This window comes from Emydura macquarii, unplaced genomic scaffold (genome assembly GCF_026122565.2).
Source record: "Emydura macquarii macquarii isolate MOO-44397 ecotype Brisbane River unplaced genomic scaffold, CSIRO-AGI_Emac_v2 contig_3517, whole genome shotgun sequence".
NCBI classification, from domain to species: domain Eukaryota; kingdom Metazoa; phylum Chordata; order Testudines; family Chelidae; genus Emydura; species Emydura macquarii.
The window spans coordinates 11457799-11480961 of record NW_027133654.1 but is presented as its reverse complement, the minus strand read 5'-3'; the positions used below and the strand labels follow the sequence as shown (position 1 = coordinate 11480961).

The 23163-nt window shown below is 39.0% G+C and overlaps 1 protein-coding gene across 1 annotated transcript in view; it reads right to left on the bottom strand.

Moving 5' to 3' along the window:
* Positions 1 to 20582, bottom strand: part of LOC137145253 (ribosomal protein S6 kinase alpha-2) — a 366242-nt gene extending 345660 nt beyond the window's left edge. The window contains exon 1 of the mRNA XM_067535976.1: positions 20424 to 20582. Coding sequence (XP_067392077.1) covers positions 20424 to 20471 — 48 coding nt within the window. The 5' untranslated portion in view covers positions 20472 to 20582. The remainder of the gene's footprint in view (positions 1 to 20423) is intronic.
* Between the last annotated feature and the right edge of the window lie 2581 nt (positions 20583 to 23163).

Below are 23163 nucleotides of genomic sequence, written 5' to 3'. Positions count from 1 at the left end.
ACTTGAGTAGCTATCTTTCCCCTGCAATATATTAAGGCTCATATTTGCAATTCTACATCATTAATGAGGTGATTCTGGCAAGCCAATGCTTGGGGCCTGATTCTCCACTTCTTTGCTTCATGTTTTCATTTAGGCTATGTCTTCACTGACGGCGGCAAATTCGCCGCAGTCAGATCAACTTATCTGGATTGACTGAGTGGTCAGTGAAGACCTGCTCAATTGATCCAGAAATCGATGTATTAAGATGACCTTCTCAAGTGGCGTAGTGCTGTGTTGACGGGAATGCGGTTCCCGTCAGTGAAGACAGCACGCAGAACAGAAGCACAGAAGTCGACAGGAGTTACGCAAGTTTTTTGCATAGTTTGCGTAACTCTGGTTTACTGCCGCCAAATCTCCGAGGTAAGTGTAGACAAGCCCTTTCACTCGAGAGAAGTGCGTGCAAGAGGAGTATAAAATGCTATCTAATCAAATGCTAGCGTTTTACACCCACTCAGCATATGTGACTATACAAAGTGCAAGGAATAAACAATCAGGCCATTAGAATCCAAACATTTTAAAAGTCCGGTTAAATACTTTCTTTTAATGATTTCATGAGATAGAAATGTCTTCCCACTATTCACCCACTCCTCTGTACCTTTTTATGACAAGAGACATTAGCAATTTCCCTAGCTGGGGAAGATAATTTCTGATACTTGATTTTCCCTCAGATTAGGATACCTATCTTCTTTGGATTGGAGATTTCTCCCGCTCTTGCTAAAGGCTTAGAACTGGAGTATAGTGAATGCTTTCCCTTGATATTTGGCTATTCCTTGGAGAGGAGGTGTCTTGAATGACTGTCTCCTTGGCTTTCAGAACTGAGTGATAAATTCTGTCCATGCCTCCAAAGAGGTTCTGCTTAACATTAAGTTTAAATCATCATCCATCTTAAAAAAAATCTAGGTAAAAAGCAGGAGTCTGAAGCATTTGTCTCTGCCATTTCATCATCGGTAAATGCCTCCTTATTTTCTGGACCTGCAAGTCCCTTCCACTTGAGCAAATGGTAAAAGGCAAGTAGGTCGAGCAAAAAGATTCTGCTTTGGTCTGGGCCCTTTTTTGTTGCAATAAATTAGTTTGGAACAGCAAGAAGGATTTAAAAACAAAAAAAAACCACCTCACATCTGGATTCTTTTTGCAACAGATTCATGCCCTAGACAGAAAAGGCTCTAGCACTAGTCTAGGTGGAACGGAAAGTGGAGAATAAAAGAGTCCAGGTTCTGTCAGAGGGTGCCATAAAAAAAAATGGAGGGCTTCTGTTGCTGCATCTGCCCGCCACACAAATATAGCACAAGATGCCCACGTGTCTGCATTGGTATTCCAATTACCAAAGAATAGCCTTGTACTTTTGTCAAGTTATAGGTAATGGAGAAAAATAAAGAGCATAGCCCAGATTTTCAGCTGATGTAAATCAGCATATTTCTGTTGAATTCAATTGACTCTGGCCCTCCTCGTTTTAGGTCAGTAATGATACCTCCTAAGTTATTCAGAAAACACATGTGCATTACATACAGCATAGAATGATCAATGATATTGGAAACTCCTCTTTCTTTCCTAAATATTGTGGTCTAAAAACCTCAATTTTTCAAAGAATGAGTTTTGAAAATTACTCTGCAGGCCAAAAATTGTACCACCAACTTCACTAGACTGGAAAGAGTTGTTGAGGTCATTGCATCATCTTGTGATATATTTCTAGTCATGTCAGATCAGACTGAATCATATGGCATAATGCATAAAGGTAGATATGACCCCTCACATGATACATGAACATGTAATATTTGAAAACATTATCTATCCTACCATCCAGACAGGATATATGGTATACACATCTCCTTCCAAAACTGAAAAGATGATAAAGACCATACATCTTTTACATGAACTACAAATCCATAGTGGGTTCTTTATTTCAAAGTATTATCTTTATATATAAAGTATTTTTATTTAGAAGTTAATCAAATGCCCCTGCCCAAAATCCTGGTTTCAAACACTCCCAGAATCTAGTGGGCAGGATTTCAAAATCTGAACCTTGACACAAATCTAAAAATTTTGCAGTTAATCCCTAATGAAAATGGACGAAAGCCAAAATTGGAACGTGCCACAGAACTTCCTGGTATTCAAAATCCAGATTAAAATCCAATTTTTATGGTTTGAGTCTATTTCTTAAATAAATTTAAAAGTTAGGAACAAACAGAGGTTTGAAAGGTCAATGAAAGAGCATACAGATAAATATTTTTATCTGGCACATTGAAATCTCGAAAGCATCTGAAAAATCCTCAGCAAAAAGTGTTTTGGAAAAGAAAATATTCCATGTAGAAAAGAGAGCTTGCAAAGTGATTTTAGTTTAAATCATTTATTTTGCTTCTCCAGGTTCATTCTCTAAAGGTGTCAAAAATGGCCCGAGAAGAGCCGCAAAAATTCTCTCTCAGAACCATGTACAAGATTGGTAGCATTTTTATTGTGGTAGATTTCATGATATGACAAATGTACAGTATAATGGAAAAATATTAAGCCATGGAAAAAATGACAGCAACAAATGATAATTCTGAAGGATGAGATGAGAAAGAACACACCACCATTGTAACAATAATTGGCTTTATTTTCTTTGAAAGTGGTCAGAAAAGACTCTTGGTTGTGGTTACTGCTGCATTTATTTTTCATAAAGTGGGTTGGGGCAAGATCTAGGACAACACTACAGAACTTTGATCATAGAAAAAGTAAAGTATTGTGTGGTGAGAATTTGTGGGAGTAGATATTTCAAGCTGAAGATCTGCACCATGATTCTGGTAATGAGAACATTTTCAAACAGTATTGTAGCAGGTAGTTTTTATAACAACTGGAAAACTGATAACAAAACCCCCATTTTAATGTGGCTTTAATCTTAAAATAACTGTTAAATATTATGTCAATCCACTAATAATTCCTCTTCGTCTGTAAAGAAAACCATTTCCTTTTCTCTCCCTCTCCTTCCTTTGAAGATAAGTGCAATTATGCAGCATCCTGAATGTTTGTTTCACAACAATGATAAAAAACGGATATGGGCCACAGCCAGTATCTTAATGAAACTTAGGGCACAATAGAAGTGCTATATTGGCGCAGCTGCACCAATGCAGCTGAGCTGCTGTAGCACGTCTGGTGAAGATGCTGTATGCTGATGGGAGATCGCTCTCTTATCAGCATGATTACACCCCGGCAAGAGGCAGAAGCTATGTCAGTGGGAAACATCTCCCACCAACACAGTGGCGGTGTGGACAATGCTTAGGTCACTGCAACTTGCATCACTTGGGAGTGTCTTTTTCACACCCCTGAGCAACGTAAGTTAGATCAACTTAAGCAGTGGTATAGACCTGCCCTCAGCAAGTTGCTCCAGGAAAGGTACTGTTTTTTCTCCAACTGCCTCACAAGAGATCAGAAGTAAAGCTGTAAAAAAAAAAAAAAAAAAAAAAAAAAAAAAAATGTTCAACAGGACAGTTTTTTCATCAAAATATGCAGTTTTGGCTAAATCTAAATGATTTGCAGGAAGGTGTTGATTTTGAAAACAATTTTGGCCGGCAAAAGCTTCAATGAACCATTGTAAGCTCTTTGGGGGCAGTGACTATATTTGTCTTGTGTTTGTACAGCACCCAGCACAATAGGGTTTTGATCCAAGATGAGGGCTCCTAGGCTCTATGATAACATAAATAAATAATAATAATTTCAACTCTCTCATTTCAAGAAGTTAGAAATGTTTCATTTTGAGTTTGTTTCAATTCATTTTGCTTTATAGTATTAAAATATTTTATTGTATTTAATTTCGTAATAAAAAAAGTTGAAAAAATTAACTGAATGATAAAATTCAAAACTAAAACTGTTTTACCTTATTGAAACAAAATGTTTCAGTTGTCCTAAAACTGAAACAAATAATTTGTTTGTTTTGCAGAAAATTTCAGCTTTTTATTTGGAATGAAAAAAATTCAAAAAAAAAAAAAAAAAGTGTCAATTTCCCATGGAATGGAAATTCCAGTTTCTATCCAGTTTTAGTCAGAAGGTTGTCTTCCCTTCAAGGACATACCATGCCATGCCTTTTCTTCAGCCCAATCTATGAATAAAATAGTTTAATTAAAAAGTTGAAGAAAAAAAAAAAAATCAGATTGAAACAAAATAAAGTCTGCATAGCATATCTAGCCTTACAATCACAATAAATTAAATTAAGAAGGCACATCTAAGGATATGTCTACACTGACGGCAGCAAAGTCACCGCCATCAGATCAACCTATCTGGATCCACTGAGCCATCAGTGAAGACCCGCTCAGTCGATCCAGAAGTTGACGCAGTTCAACCTACCCCCTCAAGTGGTGCAGTGCGGTGAAGACGCCGCTCAGAAGGGAAGCACAGCAGTCGATGGGAGTTACGCAACCTACTCTGCATAGCTTTCGTAACTCCTATCGACTGCCACCAAATCGCCTGGTAAGTGTAGACCAGGGCTTAGATTAGTGGTAGTAAATATTTTTAGAGAGTGCTTTCTCCTTTCTCCCTACCCTAACTTCATCAGCTCAGTCTGTCTGACAAATATCTTCTTGGTTTCCTCTTCTCTTGGTTATGGCTTTCAGGTTCCTCGGATGTGCTTGACTTGTCATATCAAATGCATACCTACCCTCCCTACAAATTAGTCTGTCCCCAAATGAATTCAGGATTGTATAAAGTGCTGTAGGTGAAGAGTTTTAAATCCCATCTTTCTGTTCCACTTTTGCATCTTAGCACCCCAAACAAATGCCCCTTCCTTCACACACCTCCAAAGAGATCTAGTCTTTGGACATGGGCAAGAGAAACTCCCAGTGATGTCAACGAGCTTTGTATCAGACCTCCTACTGCTGGCCTTTATCACCATGCTTTGTCATCCTGTGTCTCTGGAGAGGACATACTGAAAGCAACTCAGACTGATTTTGAAGATAAAGATTTTATACAATTCTATAGTACATTCTTAACGTTAACCCACATTTATTTCTGATGCTTTGATGGAACATCGTTCCATTTATATGAAAAGATCAGCCTGAAAGAGGAGTTGCAATACAGACTATCAATGAGTTGAGAATTATATTTAAATTGAGAGGCCAAACTAAGAATGGGGTTCATGTTTTCTTGAGTGAGACGCACAAAGTAAATGGTTTATGCCACCTTCAAGACTAACCGGTTTTAGTGCACTTGAGTAATTTGTGTGTGTATCATTGAGTTTCTGGTTCATTTATCTTTTAAGTCTCTTAATTACCTCGAAGATTTTTAGAAGGGCACAGCAAACTTCTGTCTTTATATGACTTGTATTCCTAAATGTGAGACTTGTATATCAGCACTATAAGTAGGCGATAAAGAGTTGCTCCAAACACAAAGATTTGGATTGGTAAGAGTTTCAAGGGTAAATGTTTGCAAATTTTAAACTTTCAGATTTACAAAGGTCAGCATTAGCACTGAGGGGATGATGAGGTGTGTCAGAATGTGAAACTATTACATGTGTAGTATGTTATTACTATGCTACATGGACTCAGTGAGACAAGCAGGAAGATAGGTCTGAACATGAATCACAAGTTGACAAAGGTCATGTCAAATGTACCTGATGGACCAAATTCAAGTTTACACAATTGAAGAAATGGAAGATTATGTTTATCTGGGTCATATGTTTCACAAAGGAAGTAACGAAAATGAGGAAAGAAAGAAATTAGTTTGGGCTGAGTAACATTCAGTAGATTAAAATAATTTCTTACAGGAAGGTTGCCACTTGTCTGAAGTTACACAGCCCATGCATTCTGTGTCTTGCCATCTATTCTGCTGAAACTTGGACCTTGATTAAGAAAATTGAAAAGGGCTTGAAGTCATATCAAAGAGAGACGAGCAGGCAATGCAGGGGGATCATGTTGAAGGACAGGAGAACCAACGTATGCATTTAGCAATAGACAAAGATAGACGATGTTAGTTATGCGAAGAAAAGGAAGCGGCAGTTAGCTGTGAGACAGCCAGATGAAATGTAGTCTGAGAAAGTTTTAGAATGGTGTTCCCTGGATTGGGAACAATGCAGAGGTTGGCTATGAATTAATGGAAAGATGAAATGACAGAGCAGATAGTAATTGCTTGGATAGAAGTGGCACAAGGTCGAAATTGCTTTATGGAGTCCAGCAGCGGACTAAAAATGGTTAATTAAAGACGACTGTAGAAACTCCAAGACCAAATTTTCTGAAAAGACCTACCCCAGCACACACAAAATTACAGTTGATGGATCAAATTCAGCTGTAAATTCATTTGCATAAATCCTAAATAGTCCTACTGGCTTCAACCAAGTTTCGCCCTTTTTTCTGGGTTTGTACAGTGCCTCACAGAAAGGTGTGATGGGGGTTCCTAGGTTACAGGAATACAAATAATAAATACTAATAATTCTGATTCCATAAGTGGATGGCGCTTGGGAAAGTACCACTATTTTTCCTCCCAATCTGATTTGTGAAACCAAAAAGCCAGATGGAAGGAACAGAGCTCTAGGGTGCTCCTGAATTCCACCATTAGTAACCAATCAGTGGGAAGTTTTTTTATTTTACAGATTTTTTTCTGTCAAGAAAAAAAAAAATTTTTGTTTCAGGTCAGTTTGACATTAAACTGCATCTGCCTAAGATGTGACTCTCATGAGTGTTGTAGTTCAGGTGCATCATGTCCCCATTCTCTCCTATGGGCTGGGCTCCTTAGTCAGATTATGGCTCCCATGATGAACCATGATCTCCCCTTTGACTGAGCCACCTGGTGCATCATGGGAGTTACATATCTGCCACGCTTTCTGAGAGATTTAATCAGTCTCAATAGCCCATAGAGAAGAATGTGGCAAAGCACAGCACCTCAGGCAGATTCATTTTAATGTTGAACTAATTCCGAATGAAATACAATGTGTAAATTTTGTTCAATATACCAAAATGAAACTTTTCAAATTCAGGTATGTCAAAACATTTCAGTTCAATCCAAACTGTCAAAATGAAATGTTTTGACATACCTGAATTGAATTCTTTTTCTTCTGAGAAAAATTTTGATATTCAGACTTTTTGCCCTGTTTCAAAATGAAAACAAAATTTAGAAAGATCAGAATTTCCTGTGAGACAGACATTCTAATTTTTGCTCAGCTCTATTTGAAATCTTAAAAAGGCTTGATTACAGTTCAAAGCGGAGGGAACAGAAAAGAAAATGATGGTTGTCTCCCAAGATCAGTTTTCACTTTTGAAAATCTTGGCCTAAGAAGAGAGGTATGGATATGGATAATAGATTGTCTAGACTTAACGTGTTGTGCCATTCTTTGTACCATGTCAATGAAGAATGAATTCATTGCCAAACAAGTTGTAGCTAACGAGAAACAGCCTTAACATTTCACAAGTTCACAGACTGTTTTTAACTCTATCACCCCAAAGCAGCTGATGAAACACCATCATAAGCCATGCAAGGAATCAAGCACCCTGGAGATATATGCTATAATCTTTTCGTGCTCCTGGTGCACAAGAGTAACTATTCTCCAGTGTGGAGGAAAAGACTGAGTCCTACTACATTTCACAAAAGAACATGACCTATACAAAGCATTTTTTGCTCTTGCATTCAGAAGGAATTCAAGAAAACAGAATAATGTCACCAACTTGTACTATCTGAGTCACTGCTTTAAATGTGGTCTGCTGCATGACTCAATCAAAGAGCAGACAGTAAATTGACCTACAAAAAGAGGAAGGATGCATTTACTTGGAGAAACTGATTCAACTATTAAAAAGAAAGGTTTTCAGAGCCAATTAAACTAATGCAATTATGATATGAATACTTCTGATAACTAGACACAGGTGCAAGTAATAAAATCTATACATTTTTGTTCCAATGAACAGAGCCCAGGCCATACAGGAAGTATACAAGATAAAACCTATACTAATAACGAATAAATGCAGAGTTAAATACAGACTGCATAAGCAGTGTTTGGTATAATAAAATAATCAAGGGGAGAAGTGACAGTCCATCCTAGGTATAAAATTTGTGATAAACTGAACCTCACTGTTAAATTCATGTGGGTACACTTGTCTCCGTTTGCACTACCATACCACCAAGCGGACTGTTAACACAACCTTGTACCAGCTGCAAAGTGTTTGATCACAGAACTTTTCCAGTATCGTTAACCCCTCAGCTTCAGTTTTCTCACGGCTGAAGTGAGGATTGTTTGTGAAGTGTTTCAAAGGTAAGTGCTGTACACTGTAATTGCTTATTCTTATCATCTGCTTTTTAACCAAACGCAAGTAAGTGAAGCACAATGATCACTCTCTTATTCAAAAGGAACTTCCTTTTCTTGAGGGTATCATTTGACCTACATTTGGCATAATGTGGTTCTCTGCGGCACAACAAAATCTACTGTTTTGGAGAGCTAAATGGTAGGTGTTTTTAGATGCTCTCATAGTCTAAAGGAAAACTGAAGCAGAACATGATGGAAGATTCCATAAGTTGCTGTGGCATATCAGGAAGACTGTTGTGAAAGTCAGCCATGAAAAATACCAGACATTGCATGAGCTGTCTTCACTGACAGGTTTTCCCCCCCGAAGGAGTGCAGCCCAACCCTGAAAAGGTATGAGCCATGAAAATGCACCAAACCAAACAAATAGAAGAAACTTCCAGTGGGGAAAGGCAATTATGTATTACAAATGGGTACAGACATGCTAGGGTAAAACAGAACTGTTGTGCTGAGAAGCCTTTTAGAAGCAAAGAATTGGCAGAGTGATCATGTGCAAAAAAAAAAACATACTGGACAGATTCAAGGATATTTCAACAAGAGACATCTTTGGAATGTTTCTCCTTTGCTCTCCCATCACATCCTTGAGAAGAGGACCCTCTGTCTAGAAAGGAAGGTCAAAAGTAGCTTTAATCCAGAGAAAAGTAATGCAACTCCATATGAAGAGATGGGCCTGAATCAAAAATCCAGATCCACGCAACCTCAACCTTTAAAGGTTCAGGACCAGATGTTGTGATTCAAGTCATCTCTCCCTAAAGATTAGCCAGAGGGATCGGAAGGGTGGTGATGCAGTTGTTCCAGAGTGATAGCAGATGCTCTTTCCTTCCCAGGTCCAGAATCTGCTGCTCTCACATTACTCTGATCCTTTATTGGGCCAGAAGTGAGAGATTGAGGTTGGGGGAGGGGGGAGAAATAAGAGAGATAGAAGTCAAACCAATATAAAAAAATACCACCTCAATCTTGTATAGATCTTTTCAATAATAGATCTCACTTTAGAAAGGTAGCTAAGTATCAATATCCCCATTTAACAGATGGAAAAACTGGCCCAACGTGAAATGACTCACCCAAGATCACACTTCAGGTCAGTGGCAGAGTAGGGAACAGAACTCAGATCTCTTGAGTCCCAGACCAGTGCCCTAACTCCTGGACAACGCTGCCTCCCAGTCATGTTTCACGATCCCCATAAAATGTCACAAGCACAAAGAGGTGAACTAGATAGGTTGTTATGGCAAGACCCCCAGCTGTATCATTGTTCTGTGTGTGGAAATCCCTGGATCAGCAGAAACACAGAGTATCCAGACTGCTCTAAATAAGAGAGATTCCAGTGTCTGCTGCTGTCAGGCACAGGCCTGGTCTATGCTAAAGTTAGGTCAACCCAACTACATCACTCAGGGGTGTGAAAAATCCACACTCCTGAGCGACGCAGTTAAACCAATCTAGCCTCTGGTGTAGACAGCACTAGGGTGACGGGAGAATTCTCCCGTTGTCATAGCTACTACCTGTTGGGGAGATGAAGTACCACCGATGGGAGAAACTCTTCCATTGGCATAGATAATATCTTCACTGAAGCGCCACAGTGGCGCAGTTGTGCTATGGCAATGTTTTAAGTGTAGACAAGCCCACAAGTACACTGGCAACATAATAGTGTGAAGACTGAAATGAAACTTGGAGTGGCCACTCCAATAGAAATATTCTGTAAAATTATATATATTTTAAATCAAATGTATTTTTAAAATTTAAGACATTGACTCTCCTAGCAAAGAACTAGTAACATTTCTGTTCATCTTCAGGAGTACAGAAAGATAATTTGATTTTATGTTTAAATATCCTGTATATCCAGCAAGAGTATCCCTTCTCTCCTCTTACCCAACAGGTTCTATGACTGTATCTACAGAAAGTGAAGTAGAAATCTAACGATAATTACTTCACTTATATCAACAATGGAAATGACAAGTGTACCAAAGAGATAAATGAAAAGAAGCATTAAGTATTGAAGGGAGATGGAAAGTTGAAATGTTTGTCCAAGCCATATGTCCATTTTCCACAGTCAATTCTGTTACCCCAGGTTCAATCTTAAAGGCTAGAAAGTTGTGATCATCACATTGATGAGCCTTGAAATGTCAGATACTGCACGAAGGACATTTGGAGAGTTTAAAAAAAAAAAAAAAAAAAAAAAGTGAGTACCAGAAAAGAGTGGGTGTTTTCTAGGGGCCAAAGACAAGCAGAGGGATTGAGGCATTAGTCCATCATGTTGTAAGAACTGTCAGATACAGTACAGATATAGACACCCAACAAGCGAAATCTAGGCATTCTGTTTCTAGCCCATCGGTAATGAGCTAGTAGAGAAAGATGTCAAGGCACTGAAAAGACAAAGTCAACTGACGACAAATACTCTAAAAGAAGTATTAGTATCCTATGAAAGCATACAATTGTCTCAACCTGACTTTAGAATGCACTCCAAAATGCAAATTAAACTTCTGATGTCTATCACCCTCTCAAATTTTAGAGGCAAAAAAACAAACAGAAGCTAATGGTACATCCAGTTGCAGTGCCAAAGACATTCTGCAGTAATAAAACTGCTGTGGAGTGCAGGGTTACTAGCTAGAGATGATGAAGGGAGAAGAAAAGGAAGAGAGAGGGAACAGATACCCCAAATCAAAGTGATTGAAGAAATATGACCAGGTAATGACAGGAGTATAGAATTGTACTTAAAATCCATCACTAGTATCCCTTGCAGGTACCAAAGAAAAATAAATTTAGGAGTATCTTGTACCGGATTATGAGCTTTTTCCAGAGGTTGATACTGCACTGTTTATGGCTGATTCAGCCCCCACAAATAAATACCACCCAGAATGGCTAGTGAGAATTTTGCAGTCCAGCAAAGGAAGATCACCAAGCCAAATTATAAGAGCAGAAGAGGCAGTTATAGTTCTCATTCATCGACAGATGTCAGCCATTTTCAGTGTGGTATGTTTTGATCTGGTCCTGAGAAGTACCATGCACCTGAAACTGCACCTGAAGTCAGAGGGAGTTAGGCATGTTTGGGACCCCTAAGCCACTTGTTGCTGGGTAGTTACTCTTAGTTATTATCCAAGAACATCCTGCTTATCTGATTTAAGAACAAGCAGTTGCTGAGATAAAAGCTGATTAGAGAGCAAGGTGTATGCAGTCACAAGATGTATTTAATATAAGGGGTCTAACATGATGTTTCTGTGTGAAATAAGGATGGATACTGATATTGATACCAGGAATATAGAGCGAGGCCTTAAATTATGAGAGAAATGGACTTTTCTAAAAATACGTGAATTATTATATTGAATCCTATCTTAAGCAACCACACAAGGGACTAGAAAACTAGGCTACCTACCTGAGGAGATCTTTATGTTGAAATACTCATATTTATAAAATGAAGAGGATACTTTAAGTAAGAGTCACATGCCCTTCCCTTGCAGAAGAGGGCATGGAAAAAGCAAAGACCTGATAAGAGAAAGATCAGGTATTTCCCATCAGACAATATAGATCCTCTACAATGCAATCATGTATTGCAAAGTATCTGAGGCCAGACATATTAAGTGCTCACATGTGCCCATCACAGTAAGGACTATAAGTTCAATAGTGGAAAGGGAAGGGGGAGGGAGGGAGGGAAAGAAAGTGTATACATCTTCCAAACCCTTTGCTACAGACAGACATCTCACACACATGCACACACAGCTCCTGGGTATTACGGGGAGCTGTCAGTGCAAGTTACTGACTTTTTTAAGAGTCCATTACGCCCACAATCAGTTTGTATCATAGGACACGACAATGATTCCTTTTACTCTTCACCCAAGCATATGCCCTTCTCAGGTTGTTCCCAGGTGCCTGCAGCTCTCCTGTGCTCTTCTCATTTGAGATTTAAAATATACCCAATGCAATAAGCCACATACAGGTTTGGTTTTGTTCAAAAAAATCAAATACATATCCAGGAGCTTTTCAGGCATCTTTGATTCATAACTGGCATGCTACAAAGGGCAGCAGCGTAATAGAAAATAGGCATGTGCCCATGAGTCAGCCTCTGAGGTTTTTTCTATCTGAAAGCCTAAAGAGGTTCATTGTTAAGGAGTTTATAATGTCTTAACATTTGCAGAAAATGAACCATTTGTCTAAAAAAAAAAAGAAAATTGCTGGATTTCCCAGAGGCATAAAATACACAAAGTACACAGACATTTTTGAATACTAGAAAAGTTTGCTAAATGCCAGGGGCATCAAAAACTGTTCCCAGCTGGACAAAGATAGAAGCTTGAGAGTGAAGTCCTTAGTAAATACTGAAAGCAGACAGTGGGCTCATCATGCATTAACTTTAGTCCCTGCGCTGTTTCAAGCAACGTGTTACCAAGTGAAGGAGTCTGGCTGGGAAGTGAAAATAAAATGAGGTGAAGTTCTCTGTCCAGTTTTTATTCAAAATGTTGTTGTTTCAATTTATTGCAAGTTTCAAGAGCTAGCAGTGCAATATCTAAGTGTGCTGTAATCAAGAATAATTGGATGTAATAGTAACACATGGCATTTTTGCACACACAGCATATGGCCTTGGCCTTTAGTTGCCATAACAACACTGCTGCTTAATGTTCAAAGAGCTTATTACTACCCAGTGCCCCAGGGAAGCTATTACTACTTCTGTGTAGGAATAACTCTCCAGGGTTGTGGAGGGGTAGGAGGGGAAAAAAAAAAACCCAAAACCCTACATGGATGCAGCAAAGAGTAACTAGTTTAAATAAACATAAAAATAAAGTTATTTAAATGCAATTTAGATGATAAATTAAGATTTACAATTAATGCACACACTAGGCTAATGTGTCAGTTATATTCAGTTCAATCTCACTTCAGTCAAAGTCAAATCCCCAGCTGTTTTGCTTGCCATCACTCAAGCACACTATTTCATATTTGGAATTCTTTTAAGCATCTCTTATGTCTTACAGCCATAAACAATATCCTCTGTTTGAACACTTTTCTACAGAATTTTCATGCTAAGACTAAAGAGATCCTCTCAGTCAAAAGTCACCTACCACTGGAGATGTGCAAATTTCAGAAGATAGCTCAAGAGGTCCTTCGTCCTCAGTAAGGGAGGCAAAAGCACTGTCCACAGAAAGCACACCCATATCCAAACACGGCAAGGTCCAGCTTTCAACTGCATTCCTTTCAGGGCTACTTAGAACACACCAGTGGGACATGGTTGCAGGAGATATGCTAGCCCATGGACTGCAAAACAAAGAAAGCTTGGCAACTGCCACAGATGTCACAGCCCAAGTTGGACTAACAGAAAGAAACAAGGCACAGTTGCAGCAGGCTGGAAATGGAGATCTCCTGGTAGCAGTTATGATCCCGGGGGTATTTTCTCTTCCAATACACAGACCTAAGACGTGGGGCTATGAGAGAAGTTGTTTTGTTCTTTGTGTTGACAAAGAAATGGCTAAAATGTAGGAATGTGCTTTCAATTTCATAAGTGATGAAACATCACTCTCTTTGCCAGTTTTTCTCTCTTTATTTTTAAAGAGGGGGAAGGGGAGGGAACACATAAAAAACAAAGAATCAACCTCATCCATTGTTTGGGCTGAGAAGGACAGATCAGCCATGTTATCTTCAGAATTTATACTGGAAATGCAGGGAGTTTTCATGTCAAACAAATCAATTATCTAGAGCTACTGCCACTCTGTTTCATTTTAAAAGTCGCATTAGGAGCACTGCTGGTCTGCTTGGAGGCTAAAAGCAACTTGTTTCTCTCAAACACAAGTCAAAGGTTTTTTGCTCATATAGACTCATAGACTTCATGGTCAGAAGGGACTACTGTGATCATCCAGTCTGACCTCCTGCACATTGCAGGCCACAGAACCTCACCCACCTATTCCTGTAATAGACCCCTGACCTATGACTGAGTCACTGAAGTCCTCAAATCATGTTTAAAGGCTTCAAGTTAAAAGAATTCACCATTTACACCAGTTTAAACCTGCAAGTTATGCATGACCTACACTGCAGAGGAAGGCAAAAAGAAACCTGAAGTCTCTGCCAATCTGACCCGTGGGAAAATTCCTTCCCAACCACAAACATGGCGATCAGTTAGACCCTGAGCATGTAGGCAAGACCCACCAGGTAGATACCTGGGAAAGAATTCTCTGTCGTAACTCAGAGCCCTCCTCATCTAGTAATAATTTAAACCTTTAGCTCAAAGAGTCCATGGCAAGCTAGAATTTTGAAACAAAAGGAGTGAAATACACACACGCACACACGCGCGCACACATGTAATTTCAGAAGACAAGTCTTTGGCAAGAGTGGAAGGGGATGCTATTGAAGTTGGTAGGTCTCGACATTAGACCTAATTTTTAAATCCCTGTTTGCAATTCCATGTAATTCATTATGCTCTACCCTACCCCCAGGAAACAAACACCACTTTCAAATGTTGTTGATTTTTTAGGATTTTATACATATACAATGTCTTGCACAGAGCTGGCCCTACGGACATGCCTGACCTTCACCCACTGTTGATTTTTGGGAATCTAGAAACATTAGGGATAATCTACATTTCTTTTTAAATAAGATTTTCAGCTGCTTTCCTTGCAAAGGTACCCTCGAAAATGTAAATAAAACAAACAATCTCCTCTGTTTGAAAGTTCCCTCAAGTGAGGAGAATCCCAGACCAATTCCTGGCTGTAGAGATAGTGCAGCCCAGACTCCAGATGATGGGGACAAATAAACTTTCCCAGTAGGCTGCCAGGAGCTTTGCTGACTCCTTGCCACAGGAGCTGGCATCACATTAATCTCCCTGATGGCATAGTCAAGTTACTAACCTTTCTGTCTTATTTTCCACAACAGTAAGATGAGGATAGGAATATTTACTGACTGTTAATGTAGGTGGTTACCATTAGTAGACACTGTATGCCAAACATGCTTCTATGGCAGCTGCCATCTTGACCAACAGGAATTAAACCAGAGACCTCCAGAGCTAGAAGCATGAGTATAAAAAGCCAGGCTTTGTAGCTGAGAACTGTAACAGACTCACATCCTCCGTGGATCAGGCACAGAGGAGGATGCGGAACACAAACTGACCAATGGGTTGCACTAATATTTATTAGAATGCACACAAAATCCTGCAGTGTCCCAATACCTAAGAAGTGTCAAAGACACCTAGCTTATTTCGACAACTGTCTCTGGCAATTTTTTTTTTAAGTTGATAACTATGCACTAAAAGTATGTCATGAGCAGCTTGGGATTCTGCATATCACACAGCAGGCAGAGGACTTGACTATTCCCCCAGCTTAAAAAAACCAAGGTATATTCATCCAATAAAAGGAGTCAGTTCCATATCACTACATTCCCCATAATCTTCCGTCCAACACTGTGATGTCATCACAACAGATGGGAATTTGTTGCATTGAAAATGCAGGTGAAAAAAATGGCACCATCCACAAATGCTGATACCAACCTCTGACATTTCATCCTGATGAATTCCAAACTCATACACAAACTAGATCTATAGCATCACTGAAATGCACCACCTCTGTGGTGGAAGAGGGCAAACAGCTAGCACACAACATGCTGCATAAGCAGCTTAGAATTCACAAGCAACCTTGCAATAGAAAACAAGCATGCATATGCCATAAAGAAAAATCATCACTGTTAGAAACAGGTAAATTCTGTTTTTACGCCGTATATGAAGAACAGTGAGAATCATTGTAAAGATTAAAGAAATACCTTGCCCATGTATATGACTCGCATATGAACGAATGTACCCAAAGACATCTAACAGATCTTTACACCTTCAGATTCATGTAGCTTTTCATTCTTCTTTCCTTTGGATAAATGACTCAACCATATGTTCTTTAAGGACAGAAACTTTCATTGGTGGTGGTGATCAGGATGAGACAGACATTTCTTACAAGCTATCACAGAGCTATAATCTGCCAATATTGTAGTCATTACCAAGTCATCATTCTCTTCACTGGAAAAAAAAAGTCAGGATCCTCCCTGTTAATACTGCTGAGATTTATACGCTTTTTCACAAATCATACAATAACTATTGCAGCACTATTTTACATTCATGTTAAACACTATTTTACATTTATGTAAAGGGACGATGGCCACAAAAGTCTTCATTTACATTTTTGCTGAAGTGCTTGTCCTTATTAACAAAGGTTGCATCCCATTCAGAACACAGTGATACTCTACATTAGCTGTTTTTAAGAGAATATATTTTTTCCTCCCACATGCCACTCAAGTTAAAATATGCTCTGCTAGCTTTTTATTTTCCTACTGACTCAATTATTAAATCACAGTTTACTACAAACAATGACTTTTATACCCATAACTTATATTAAGTAGCTTATGTAAGTTTGCTTTTTTTAATGCATGCCAACTTTCATACAGTCCTCTAGTTGAAAAGCCTGTAGAACCTACCATTTCTGTTGTGTTTTTTAGATAAACTTTCAGAAGAAACACTGAATTGCAACAATGATAATATTAGAGGAAAAGCATTATACTCCAAAATGTCTTTAAAGTATTTGTCCATTGTTAAAGTGTGGTTCTTCTTTGAAAAGTGACTATGTAACAACAGTATCCAATTAAAAGATCAGTTCCTTTTGCACATCCCTCTTAACTGCTGAATTTAGTGACAAAAGATAATGTGTATTTCTTTTTATTCCTGTTAGTGCTGTAAAGCCGAGCCACCTAAGAGAGAGGGATGCCAGAGGCTATTAATCTTGTTGTTCATCAAAAGAATTGTTTACTAATTTTGAATAAGACGCACCTGTGGAACTCCACTGTTTGCCATGGGGTTGCACAGATGTCATGGAGGTGATTTTGGCCTGCAGAACCTTTATTAATGGTTATGACACTGGGATGCGGGGAGAGGGAAAGAGAATAACACTTGACTATCAGAGTAGCCTGAGCTTATGGAGCTGGGTAATTAGAAGAAACAAACCCATCAGTTTACTAGTAAACTAAACAATTTTGTCATAGGATCATTGAGACACAAAGATGGACCCTCTACAATGCCATTTCTCTTTCCACATTCAGAGCAGAACCACACTTTAACAATTGGCTCTGTAGTCTTGGGCACAGGTCACTTGCTGGTTTGAATTAGAGTAAATGGTGGATTCTCGGTAATTTGAAGTCTTTAAACTGATATTTGAGGACTTCAGTAACTCAGAGGTTATGGGCCCTATTATACGAGTGGGTGGGTCAGTTTCTGTGTCCTGCAAGGTACAGGATGTCAGACTAGATAATTATGATGGTCCCTTCTGGCCTTACAGTCTATGAATCTACGAACCATCCTTATTCATATTAATAGCTCCATTGAGACCACTGGGACTAGCCGTGTGAGTAAATGTTTAAAGGACCAGTCCCTGAAAGAGACTTCCATTTCTGTGGGTATCTTTCACATCATTGTTATACTTGCTATTTTTCAGAAAAAATGCAGTAATATATGGCCTGATTTTTTTTTTTTTTTTTTAAATCTACAGCTAATTTTGTAGACCCTCTTTTGTATTCAAAATTACTAGCATTTATACCTCTAGCTACCTAACTGCATCCACAAGTCTAAACACTAGCCTATTTGTCTGTAGTTAGGTGTACACTAGTTGCAATTTACTGCAGGTGCAAAATTGCATCACAAAAATTGGAGGCCAGGTGAAGGTCCCTTTAAAAATCTGCTCCATAATACAGGCACTGTGACAAATCCGTGGCCATGCACAAAGTCAACAGTCACGATCTGACTCCACTCATGGCAGAAGAAACCAATTTTTGAAACCATGCACTCCAAAAAGCACAGATCTCTACCATTAAAGCTAAAGTAAAATCTCCATTAGTTATCCCTGGCTGTCACTTAGAGGTGTCATAGTATTGGAGGTTATATCCTTCTCGGAGACTAACCACTAAAGGGTGCTCATTAGAGCTGGCTGAAAAACATCCACAATTTTTCATGAAGTTTTATTGAAATTTCAATCAGCTTTAGTAATCACAGAGGAAGTCAGTGGCATAGTCAAGAATACGACCCCGACCTGCTGACACTTAATGCTGTGATTTGTCCATCAGACCATAAAAATCCAAATTTGTGTCATTTCAAATCAAATTATGACCTAAATATGCAGGTATAATGACTTCACTCTGGAGGTGTGCATGTGTATCCAAGGGCATAATTTAATCTTTTGTTTTGCAGTCATTTTCCTGGAACCTACAAAAAAGGTCTCTATATACTGATTCCTCCTCCTCCAAGTTTTATAGGTAATTCAAATGTTTTCTAGGCTTATTACTATAAATAGAAAGTATTTTATTGAAAAAGTTCATTCTTTACCCCCTCCATCCAAGTAACTCTGATAAGCAACATGAACAATAAACATGGGCGGGTGACAATTCTGCCTATTGTCTTGATTGTGTGGTACCATGTAGATGTACTTGTTCATGAGAAAGCAGGTTGCTATGGGACACCAAATGCTATCAATGCCCTGCTTTTTCCAGGCTGAATTATGCTCAGTTCCTTCTGGGTTACACCCACCTTCACTTTATCAATTCAGAACAGTAGCTCAGCAGTGAGATACCCTGACATAAGGATGCATTTCCTGAAAGTACACTAAATGAGAATTTCAAGGATGCATAATTCACCTTTCCTCCTCATATTTTTAATCTTAATAATTCTCTTGAGACTTGGAGCGCTATACAAACATACAAATCAACAATTTGATTACATTCAGGGTGGAATTTTCTGATAATGCAATCAGATTCACGCACAGCCTTCATGACTATAAAAAGTACATGTTCTTGGCCGTATACTGTTCACTTTTCCTAGAGAATCTCAAAAGGACAGTTACACAGAGGTGAATGATACTAACGTTAAACATTGCAGAATTCCTTCAGAACAAGAGTATACTCATCTTCAGCAATGAATGGGTTAAATCAGATTGTGAATATGACACATTAATAGACAATATTTTTAAAATGTGTTGTTTCATTTTGTTCCAACAAGAATATAATCAAAATGGCTGTTTTGATTAGCAAAAACATATATTATGGAAATCAATGGGAAATTCTGTGAATGTGAAACAATAATACACTATAGAAAATGTGAAATTACAATACACTGAAATTGAGAGTCATGCTGAATTAACAGACTGTGCTTCACATGTATCACTAATAAACTGCAAGTATATGAAGATGTGGGGGGAAGTCAGTGATTGTACATTTATAAAACATGGAATAAATGCTAAAACTTTGAAAAAAAGAGGCCCTTCAGATAGCACAACTGTCTAACTAGACATTTAAGAAGGCCAGTCAGCACAATACCTAAATATCAAGTATCAGTGCTTAAAGTGGAGTGGCTGCAAGGAGTCACAGACCCCAGGAGAGGGGAAATTGAGCCAGGTTGCTGAGACACACACTTTAAGCACTGTTTTACCAAAGCTGCTACTCCCAGATTATAATAGAGTCCCACCCCAAACTTTTCAGTTCACTTTAAGTACTGCCAAATGCAGTATTTAATAGACACACAACTGTGACTGGGGCAAATTCACCAGAGAATTTTAGACAGAGTTAGATTTGAACCCTCAAAGTAATATGCCAAATTCTCTCAGTTGCATCCAGTGGAACTGCACTAATTGCATGAGCATATCTGGATTTATGGTGCAACTCTAAAATATGGGCTTTTCTGCTTTCAGTAACAGAGTTAACACCCGCTCCTTCCTTTTAATAATCTTTTTAAACTGAGCAGTAGTCGGTGAGAGGTACAACCTTCTCTGCTTGCTAGGAGGAGATCTCCCACGCTGTTTGAAACTACCAGAGAACATTAGAATTTAACTTGATAGATTGGAATGCATACTGCTTCTGAGACAGTGCAATAAGGGTAGAAAAAAGACAAGATAACATGAAAGGATGAGAGAGCCTATAAACAGTGACTATACTTGACTTAAAACTATGCAGCATTCTGCACTTTAGATACAGTTTGGGACACAACATAAAGCATTAAAACCACAAACAAAAACGAACTACATTAGTGAAACAGAAGGGCAATGCAACTCAGACTGAGGACAGCTATGCCCCCTAAGAGTGAGTGCATCAGAACAATGCAATTATCAAACTTTGTCATCAATCTGGTTCAAAACAAAGCAGAGAAGAACCTTACCTTTTTAAGGAACAATTTTTGTAGTTTCTTGTGAGACAGCTTTATCATTTTTTTCAGCACTGAAAAACGTGACGTGGATCAGATTCTACAAGTACTTGAACCATTCTGCAAGGGACAGACACCTCTCATCTTTCCTATTATCTTGTTGCAACCAGCTTAGCACAGCACGTCACCACACAGCAGCCCCAACACAGCAACAGATTAAAAGGCAAGGGCTAGGGTGGATTCTAATCTTTGACTCAAATCAGGTGGATAGACACGGCAGCTCTGGCTTCAGCTGAAGCCTAGCTCTGTTCATCAGCACAGAGGAGGAAAAAAAGACAATGAGCCTCCAGGCTGCACCTATCTTTTTAAAATAATTGCAAAGTTACAATAGATTCTTATCTGCAGGGAAAAGAAATGTACGGGAAAGCAAAAATGTACTGCAGCTTAACATTTGACTGATCCTTCAAGGCCCATGCCACAGAAGTAACTAGTTCAGTATCTGGGACTCGAAAGACATCCAGCTATGCCTGCTATGTGCAGTTCGCTCCCCTACACCTGTTAACTGTGTGCGTTTTGTATGACTCAGTCAAGTACAATAAAAAAGCTTCTCATTTACATTTCTTTCTTAAACGAATTAGAGAAGTTTTTTCTTTGAATGGGTAAAAGAGAAGACTACACAAAGATATTACAAACATGCACAGAGATATTTATATAATTTGTAAATACTGGGCTTGATTCATTGTCGTGGGGCGATGCAAGTTTTGTGCACCACTGTCCTCCCCCCTTCACAGTTTTTCCAGGAGAGTGCAACTCTAAGTTGTGACCACAGGTGAATGGGAGCCTTGCTGATGAAAGCTGCTCAGGGTAGCTGTGGTGCTGATTCAACACGGTGCTTAAGCATGTGCTTAGCTTTATGCACTAGCTGAACTGGGGCTAAACTGCTATATCCCCAGCTACCCTGCTCAAGCCATATCCTTGACCAATGCTGTCCACTTTGTGAGTTCCTCAATGGAGGAGAGGTTGTAGGTGCCATGTCTTACCACAGTCACTCTCAAAGCACACTTTCTACCACCAGGACCTTCCAGTTACACCCTTAGAAGCTGGCATAACCCACTACTTACAAGAGTCAGACTGGGAACAGTGATTGTTCAAAGCTTTATTCAGATTGACTAGTTGAGCCTTTTTGATATCAGAGCTATCTGACAGCACACAACGGTGCAGAATTGGGATCTCATCAATTAAACAAAACTATGTCCTTTTACCCATTATATACAATGGGTGAGGACAAAAATGTAACAGGTGGGAAATGCTTTCAAATCAATACCACCATCCTAAAGCATCCATCTCTGTTTTTAAGTGGTAGGCATTTCACTTCAAACAAGTTACAGCTGCAAAACCAGTTAAACCTGTAATCAACTTCTCTCTCCTCTTCTCTGTATTCCCCTGCAACAGCTGCTGTTATTTCTTCCCCTCTCACTGCCTCAGGAACTGACATGCCATATACTCTCCCACAATCCCCTACAAGGTTCTGATCCTACAAGCAGTTATGCACATGCTTAACTTTTAGCCTCCTGTAGAAACAAATGAGACTATTCACATACTTATAGGTAAGCACTTATGTAAGTGTTTGGAGGACTAGGGCCAACAGTTTTAATTTGGGGGGAGGAAAGGAGAAGATTTATTGAAATACTGATAATAAAAAATAGTGCATTTACAAGCATTTTAAACACTTCATTTGCCCCTCAGAAAACCCAGAAATAGACAAGGAGCTCAAACAGCCCTGTAGCATGGAGTGAAAAGGGATAAAGTTGAGACAGAACAATATCAAAAAGTCTAATCAATCACAGGCACACAGGTATTCTATCAGTGTGGCAGGAAGAGCACAGAGTGCAGAAGGAACAGTTTAGAGGAAGCACCAAGAAGTCAGTCCATGTGCACATAGCTAGAATGCTAGCTGCACTTGAAAAATCTCTGTAAATAGGTCTCTTAGTTAAGAGCCAGTTTAGTCTTAAAAACATGGAGTTCTCTTATGTTATTCACCAGCAGATAGTACACAGAGCATACTGTACATTGTAAGGGCAACCACACCCATCAAGCTTGTCATTTTAAACTTAATTAGATAAAGTTATTTTACCAGTTTTCCAGGATACTGGTGTTAGGCTAAAAAGCCCTAAATGCATTAGGACCTGGTTACCTGAGGAATCACTTCTCTCTCCTCATGCTATGCTCCAACAAGGGAGATTAGCAGGGGTTACTTAAACTGGAACTCCTTTGATACAAACAAATAGGAAGAGCTACATCAAGGAGGCTGTCTGGGGGCGGAGGGGACTTGACTTTGGAACACACTCCCTATGGATCTGCCAGAGCCTGAATTTGTTAGCCATGCTCCAAAGCCTATTTTTCCCGACAAGGATTTTGAGGAGGGAGTGGGCTGAGAGTTGGAGGAGTTTGGACTGAATTTTAGCCCCATTATATGTGCTGATGATATCAAGTTAGGACGGCAGTCCTTTATATTATATCACCACTAGTCTGTTGTAATTTGCACAATAGCATCCAGAGGTCAGATGGGCATCTACATAGGCGTCTATAGAGCTAAATAAATTAAGCATATTGAAGTACTGTGAGGAAACTAAAAGTGTTCACAAAGGATTGGGTTGTGCCTTTGAGGAAAAGCCCCAGATGTGGGTGTGTGGGATCCCCCACTTTTTCAAAGAAGGGTCTGTTTAAAACTAAATAATTTCAGATTTGAGATGGA